This window comes from Charadrius vociferus, unplaced genomic scaffold, assembly GCF_000708025.1.
Source record: "Charadrius vociferus isolate BGI_N301 unplaced genomic scaffold, ASM70802v2 scaffold600, whole genome shotgun sequence".
In the NCBI taxonomy this organism is placed as follows: domain Eukaryota; kingdom Metazoa; phylum Chordata; class Aves; order Charadriiformes; family Charadriidae; genus Charadrius; species Charadrius vociferus.
In genome coordinates, this window is record NW_009646404.1 from 2037277 (window position 1) to 2045961 (window position 8685).

The 8685-nt window shown below is 35.3% G+C and overlaps 1 protein-coding gene across 1 annotated transcript in view; it reads left to right on the forward strand.

Annotated features, from left to right (window-relative positions):
* The first annotated feature begins 1277 nt into the window (after nt 1-1277).
* PDPK1 (3-phosphoinositide dependent protein kinase 1) overlaps nt 1278-8685 on the forward strand; it is a 14561-nt gene continuing 7153 nt past the window's right edge. The window contains exons 1-6 of the mRNA XM_009894810.1: nt 1278-1541; nt 3246-3288; nt 3488-3625; nt 4853-4997; nt 7363-7460; nt 8234-8309. Coding sequence (XP_009893112.1) covers nt 1329-1541; nt 3246-3288; nt 3488-3625; nt 4853-4997; nt 7363-7460; nt 8234-8309 — 713 coding nt within the window. The 5' untranslated portion in view covers nt 1278-1328. The remainder of the gene's footprint in view (nt 1542-3245; nt 3289-3487; nt 3626-4852; nt 4998-7362; nt 7461-8233; nt 8310-8685) is intronic.

The following is an 8685-nucleotide window of genomic DNA, read 5'->3' on the forward strand; positions in this document are numbered from 1 at the left end:
TTCATGAGATAAAAAATTCTTTTTGTCAGAAGTAGTGTTTATTTGATTATCAACATGAGGTATGTTACAGACTAGGTCGGGGTTGTATAATATGTCTGTTTTGAGGTTAGGAGGTTTTCATTAAGTCGTAGCTTCATTCTGCTGGATGTATGTTAGAATATGGAGATTAAAAAAGAATGCTCAGACATGGGTTTAATTTTCTTAAATATTCCCTCTGTTTGCATACCATCTCAGTTTTTATTATTAGAAGTAGTTCAGCGGAGATCTCCTATTGTCTGTGTTTTCTGGACAGTTTCAAGTGATACATTTGAAGCAGACACCTGGCAGACTAATGGAGATATATTACCAACAGGGAGGGGAAAGCAGCTGGACAAGTTTCCTTGGTCTTACTTGGGAAAAATTGATAAAAGGGTACCAAATTATGATTTGCTTTGTATATTACAAGAATCTGTATTTTGAGTGTATCTTCTTGTACTTGCTGTTTTCTGGGCTATATCTGATTCTTGGTTTCAGAATTGGAATGTCTTTATGTGACCATATGTACAATTTAAATAGTGTAATGACCCTTGTCTTAAAAGGTCATGGACCAGAGCATTCTTCAGAAAAAAATATTAAATATTGCTGGTTATTAAACCCTCCAGTTGATCTGCCTTTTTTGTGTTGTTCTCTCTTTCTTCCTGTCTTTCTCCAATGTGTATTAAAGAGAAATACTATTGGAGAAAGTGAGATTTCAAGTAAAAATGTAGGAATGTATCCTTTGTCTCCATTAAAGTTTTCATGCTTGACTTGTTCGTTTACAATTCATTGTAAATTGGATCTTTAATGTGACTCATAAATACAGGTGTTCATTGCATAACTAGATAATTCTTTTAATTTCAGGAAAACTGCTACTTGTTAAGATTGGATAGGTGACTGTCTCTAAGCATGATGTAAACTTTAAAGATCATGTTATTTGTAGGACAATATACTGTGAAATTTCATGCCTTGGTATTAAGGAGGGTTTGTTTGGTTTTTTTTGAGTTTGGAAAAAACATTCTTGAATTCAGACTTGACTCATGGCTATATGTATGTGTGGAGCATGACCTAAACAGAGTTGTTTAACAAATTAAGAGTTGCCACTTCCAAAGCAAATACCAACATTCCCTTCTAAGGATATTTTAATGATAACTCTTTCAAACTGGACTTTATATGATGCTCATATGGAACTGAAGTGCGGATGTGCATGGTAATTATTTGAAGGTATGGGAATAACACTTTCATTTCTTTTTCAGTATGATGCTGTTCCAATCCAGTCTAGTGTAGTGTTATGCTCCTGTTCATCCCCATCAATGGTGAGGAACCAAGCAGATTCCAGCACTCCATCTGTCATTTCCACCTGTGGCAGCAGACAGGGATCTAACATGGAGGGCACTGCAGCTGAATCAAGATCTAGTTCAAATTCCTTGCAGCAACATACAGGACAGCAGCCTCCACAGCCTCGAAAGAAACGGCCTGATGACTTCAAATTTGGGAAGATTCTGGGTGAAGGATCTTTTTCAACGGTAACTTTAGTTTTTATAAGAAGTGCCAAATAGATTATCTTCAAAATTTGTTGTTCAAGTAATATTGCTGAGATTTAAATCTGGAGAGAACAGCTTGAAGAGTAAATGAGCGAGACATAGTAGTTTTAAGCTTTAGTATAAAAATTAAGTGTTGCACTAAATGAGTGCTGATTTTTCAAGTATCTTTTGAACTCATGGGAAGTTCCTTTATATCCTGATGACTTGATGCTTGGATTTTTAGGAGACATTGCTTTCTAATGTAAGTTTGATAGCATTATGGGTTACATTAAAATTTTATGATATAATTGATTAGAACTGGGCTAGGAGTTTGTCATGGTAAGAACTTCTATGCAGTGTCCTGTCTGTGGCGCGAGCTACTGCCAGATACTTAGGGAATAAAGTAAGAACAGGGATACTTCTCCAGTATTCTTTCTCAGCTTCTACTGGAGGAGAGTCAGTGTGTGGAGCTATACAGCCTAAATTCAAGTTTGATAAGTATTAGCCAAGATATATTTTCATCTGTGTCAGTTGATTGCTACTGCCATCTGACTATGGACTCAGTATGTGTGTATATATAGTCAAGGCTACCTATTGGATTTTTGTTTTACTGATGGCACTGAATTGTTTTATGAAAATGTAGAAGTATCAGTTTCTAAAATGCAGAAAGTTAGCACTATATATCTGGGTATTTATTTAACAACTGACTTTTAAAGTCGCCTGCTTTCAGTAGCTTTAATGGTACACTTGATTGATGAAACCTGGCAAGAAAAATTAAAAAGGTAAGAACATTTCTCATTTGATTGCACAGCTTTAAATAATGTTACCTGTGTACACAGAAGGGTCTCAAAAATTCCCTATGCAGAGATGCAGCTTGTAACAGACTGTTTTTAGTGGAAATTTTCATTGATCAAATACCGTGAAAGAGAGCAACTGTGTGTACTCCTTTCACCTGAAAAAGTGCCTTATTTAGAAGCTCTTTTTTCTAAATGCCTAGCATTTAGTATCAGGTGTATGTAATAGTATTTTGGAGTACTCTTTTATAAACGGAATTTGCAAGGGGTTAGAATATGAGAAGTGGATTAGACGCAAGCCTGGTGCAGTGATTTAAAAAAATATTAGTATAATGTTGAGATTCTAGCGAGGTATTGGAATGGATATAAACTTAAAATGAGAAAAACACAAACTGTAGTCATCTATTGTTGCAAGGTTATTGCTCGTTTTCATGCAAGAGAACTTTTCAGATTGTCTTGAGAGTGTCCTTTTATAGAAGTTCTTTCTTGAATATGAGCTTTAATTTGTCTTCCTCCAAAAGCTTTTCTCTTTAAAAATGTAGAACTGCTTGCCTGAAACTTTATGCCTTGCTTCTACTGATTGGAAATCTCTCATTCTTTTTCTTTAAATCTTTTTCCTAACAACCAGTAAGTAGTTGAAAGCTCTGTCTTACTTCTTACTTCAGATTTTTCAGATAACATTTATCTTTCAGTCTTTGCCATTTATGTTAAGAAGTACTGTGGTGGATTCCTATAAATATTCGTCAGTGCACTTGTTTGGTTTTTTTCCCCCCTTAAGAAGATTTGGCAATTTACTGTGACTTACATTACAATTGACAATCAGTACTCTAAATACTTGCTGGAAGATCAAAATCAATGTTAGCATATGTCTTTAATGACTGGTTACAATATATTTTCTCTCCTCTGGCAACAGGTTGTCTTGGCTCGAGAATTGGCAAGTTCTAGAGAATATGCCAGTAAGTATTGACTCCTTCAACATGAACTCTTTAAAAATACAGTATCAATGTAGTCCTGTTACAAAACACCTGTTCAAAAGACAGAATTAGTGGTTTTATGATAATTTTATCTAACCAAAAAAAAACCCCAAGCAAATTACTTAGATGGACTTCATTTGGTTATACCTCCTGCATTTTCACTCTGTCTTTTTTAATTAAGTTAAAATTCTAGAAAAACGTCATATCATAAAAGAAAACAAGGTGCCATATGTGACACGAGAGAGAGATGTAATGTCCCGCCTGGATCACCCTTTCTTTGTGAAACTCTACTTCACCTTTCAGGATGATGAAAAGCTATGTATCCTTTGCGTTTTAAAACTTGCTGTAACACTTTCTTAAAAGTAACAATCCCCACTTTTGGTTCCTTTGCAACATTGTTTAACATGAATGGTGAATATAACTTGAGGTATTTAAAATATCTTTGTGTTTGCGATGCAATTTTTGCAGTCATGCTTTTAATAGAAGTTAAGCAAGTAGAATGAGTGTGCCCCCTCAAAGAGAACAGTGGGTGACTTGCGGGACAGGGGGGGTGAATAAAACAACTTGTATTGTCCACATGGTAAATGCTGAAGGGCAACTTGCAACAATCTGTTTAAAATAATAAAATAAAAAAAAAAGGAGGGGGGGTATGTGAGAAATGTTTTGGAAGTGCTTTATTTCTGATATATACAGTAAAATACCACAATTCCTGTGTTTAAAATATAGGGGTAGCCAGCTTTATTTACTAATATTTCTTAATTGAACAATTAGGTCTATTAAAATTTTTCTTATGTAAAAGTGCTTACAGAATGATCTGAATGATAGAAAGCTGAAACTCTTCTGTTTGGGCCACTGTTACCCAAGTTCTCTTTCTAGCAGTAATTGCAAAGTGCAGTTTCATCTTGAAAGCTCATTGGCTTGCAGTTGGCTTTTTTCTTCTTGTGAAGAAAACCTTAATCATGTGAATTTCCTCCTAAATTTCCTGCTTCGAATTGGCTGTGCCAAGGGTAAAAGGATAGATCGGCCCATTTCTGGGGTCAGTAAGTAGCTGTTTTTCACAGAGACTGCTAGCAGTGCTGACAGGCCCTGTGTCATCTGTGTGTATGTACATACGTTGTACACGCATGCAGCAACAGAACTTACGGGGCTCTCTTGTAATGTAAAAACTTGCCCCTTGAACACTGGGCTGACTTTGGAACTTTCCAGATGATGGGGCAATTTTAAACTTAAGTTGAATGCTCGTTGAATGCCTGTAAATAGTTCTCTTTGAGGGCAATATGTATACAGTTTAAATGAATTATTCAGGTGACTGTCTGGAAAAACTACAAATTTAACCCTTTGCTATGCTAAGAAATCAGGACCTGTGTCCCAGGTTATTAATGTATTTAAGAAATTGTTTTACGTTGCTGCCATGTAAAGTTTCAAACTAACCAACTTCTTCCCCGTTGTTTGTGTTTTTTAGTATTATTCTTGTCTTTGGAATGAGGTGTGGGTTTTTTTGTTTTAGAATGGGGTAGTGATAGACCTTAACTATACTTAAATTCAGATTTTGGGCTTAGCTATGCCAAAAATGGAGAGCTGCTAAAGTATATACGCAAAATTGGCTCATTTGATGAGACCTGTACCAGGTTTTATACCGCTGAAATTGTATCAGCCCTGGAGTATTTGCATGGGAAAGGAATAATTCACAGGTAATACAAAGTTGAGATCAACATGCATTTGATTATGCACAAGGTGCTTTTTCTAGAAATGTTCTTTATGAAGTCTAAAGCAAACGTGGATTTCATGGAAAGCTAATGAGAGCATAATAGCATTTCATTAGCATCAGTACTGCTGTTACCATAGGGAGATAAACAAAAAAAACTTTAGGGGGAAAGGCAGTCTCTGTTACTAGACCAACTGGTCCAGCAGGGAAAAAGTAAGAAAACTTTTTGGCCTAGAATTAATGTTACCAAAAGCTTCTCTCTTTCAAGCTTGATCAGTTGGTCTAAAACCAGAAACTGACTCTTTGGTTAACTACTTTTTTCTTTGCTGTGGTATCGTGTACCAAAAGTAACCAGAATTCTGCTGGTGTGTGAATTAGTGTACAGCATGTCATCAAGAAAAGTAAAATTAATGTATGTCACTTTTCACTGAGTGAACATTTTCCACAAAGCTGAACAATAACTAGGTAAATGGTGAAATTTAGCAAAGTTTTTAACAGGACCCTCACAGTTGTTCTTGATGTAATTATATTGTCTGGATAAGAATGTTTATTAAACAAATTAAAGCTGTAAGTGTGAGAAATCTGAGCCACAGAGCTTCTTTCTGGGTAAAAAAATTGTCTGTAGGTTTCCAAGCAGCTGTTCATGGAACAGTAGATGCTAGTTGGCAAAAGGCTGGCTGACTATAATTCTGACAGTATTATTACTTCTTTCAGTTATATTTAAAAGGATGGTCTTTTCTCCTAATACTTTTCTGTAAAATAGTTGGGAATAGATCTAAGGGGGTTAGATCTGGAGAGTACTAAAAGCATAAACTTTTCTACTGGGGGGGATGGAGAAGTTGAAGAACTCCCAGTTTCACTTTGATTTTATAGTCTGTGTGTTAGGCTCAGAGAATGCTTATAAAATGAATATAACATGATTGCCAGGTTATAAGCCTATATTGAAAATCTTGTATTATAAAAGAGCTGCCTTATATTTGTCTTCATATGAAGGCCACTATGAGAAGCTCAAAAGAAAACAGTGGATTTGTGCAATTAGAGAACTTTATATAAACTTTATACTTCATTATAAGCTTTACCACTTCCTGAAAGCTTTGGGGATTTTCTGCTGCCTAAAGAAAGATGACATGAGATTGAACTACTTTAAGATGCCAGTCTACTCTGGGAAAGTTACTGCAGATGCATCTCTCTGTGTGTCTAGATATATAGATATATCATAGATCCAAATATAAATTAATATATAATATAGGTATGTGATATATTATATAAACTGTGTATAGAGTACTATATGTACACACATACATATGTATGTGTAAACAAAAAAAAACCCACAACAAACAACTGTTAGAAAGGTCAATTCCATTAATTTACTTTCACTTTCTCTCTGAGAATGGCTACAGGAAAATGAACAGGATTTTTATGACTTGTGTGTCATAATTCCTTCATACCAGTTGCTCTCTGTGCTAGTTCATAGACTTTAAACTGCACAACTGCACAACGCTGCCTTTTCATAAGTGGTTGGTGGAAACAGCTTTGAATTTGCACTGTTTTTTCTTACAAGTCAATCAAAACAACTCCCATGCTTCTAGATTTCTTTGTGAGCACCCAAAGATACTTCTTAGAAGGGAAGTATGTCAGCTTTTCTTGTCAACTGAAGAAACTTGGTGCAAAGTAAATAATATCATGAGTGTAGCCCAATGCTGTTTTTATGTTGTTGATAAATTAACTTCTTGACATCTAACTCTGTGTTGCTGTATATTGTGTGTGTGCTACTGTGAGGTCTGGTTTTATGCAGAATTGGAGGCAGTGTACATACAAATGGTATGCATATCTTTGAAATACAGATTATACATGGATTTGTATGTCACAGACATACATGCCATTCTTAAAGAGTGGAGGTGCTTTACAATTTTTATCTGTTCTGGATGTTTAGCTGGGGGGTGCCATTGTTTGACTAACTGGAGTTTTGCACTGACTAAACAGGCCTCAAAGATTTTACTGCCATATCAATCTGTCAGATGTTATTTAAATTAAAGCTTGGGAGTGAAAGTGTGGTTGTTTGTTTTTTTTTTTTTTTCATTTTTATTGAACAAGTGAGATGCATAATAGCTTATTTTTGAGATTATTCATTACTTCAGGTCTTTTTTGAAAAAATGTTAATTAAGGGGCTTTTCAAAATCCATTAGCAGTCTGCATGTTGACAGCTACAAGTTAGTGGAAAGCTGACATAACAATGTTTATAGAATGCCTGCATCATTTATGATATCGTATACGTAAGGTACATAAGTCACTAGACAGTTTTGCAACTGTAATTTGCATGCTGTTTAAATATAAAAATCTGCTTTTTCCAGGGACCTTAAGCCAGAGAACATCTTGCTAAATGAAGATATGCATATTCAAATAACAGACTTTGGAACAGCAAAAGTATTATCTGCAGATAGCAGACAAGGTATGCTGTTACTTCATCACGAGACACAGATAACTAGAGCAAGTGGTCCTTTGAAAATGTATGTGTTGTAATTACCAGATTATATTCTTCAAATATCATTACCTCTTATCTAACAAAATCGCTGAGAGATCTTGAAAAAGGTTTGACTGTCACTTCTTAGATCGTGTCACAAGAGATTATATTTGGTGTAGAGGTATAGCCAGCTAGATCACCAAATATAGTGGGAAGGCAAACTACTTCAGATTACTTTTAATTTGCAAAACAAGAGTATAAACTAATAGTTACTGTGGCTCAGCTGAAAGAGTAAGTTGTTACTCTGCTCATGTATTAAACCCCAGTGATGATCAGCATTGCTCAAATGTGAAGGTTATAGAATTCTTGTGTCACTAGTTGCTTAGAATTAACCTGTGAATCAATGATGCTGGACACAATGCCTGAAAAAAGCACTAGGCTGAACTGAATTTGATAAACTTAATTTTTTACTTGAATAAAGTAAGCTTGTGTTGGTAGATTTTATACCTAACAAAGTTCCTAAATGCCTAGCTTCTTGAACCAACTAGATGTCACTGAGATCTGTTGATTTATCTCTTCCAGGAAGGTTTTGTGGATGGGTAGAGAAATTAAATTCCTGTGGGTTCTTTGTAGCATTACATAACTTGCAATAGTAGATTGCCTTTGGGGATTTTTTTTTTATTGGGTGGGGGCAGTGGGGAAGGGGTAGGTTGGCTTCTCCATAAGTATGTATTTCTTATTTCTTTCAATTTTATTACCAGCGCGGGCAAACTCATTTGTAGGGACAGCACAGTATGTTTCTCCAGAGCTGCTGACAGAGAAATCTGCCTGTAAAAGGTGAGGACTCCATTGTATTTCAGAACTTTACTGACTCTGTCAGAATGGGGGGGAAGGGATAAATAAAGCTAAAATACTAAAACTTAGTATTTCAAAGAAGCAAGGTGGTTGAGAAGAAAGGGGTTTTTTTTAAGAGAGTTTGAAATATTTTTTTCTTAACAAGTTTTGCTTCTTGTCCGAGTGCTGATTTCCTCAGTTCATCTGCCTTCTGAAGTTCTTCAGGCAGGATTAGGTGTTGTCAGGAGAAGGTGTGTAACGTGAAGTTGGATTTCTCTTACTCATAAATAAATCAGAAAACCTTTTTTATTATCCAAATAATATAACTATTTTAATTTTTTCATATAAAATTACTCTACTATGGTAATTTCTGATGTAA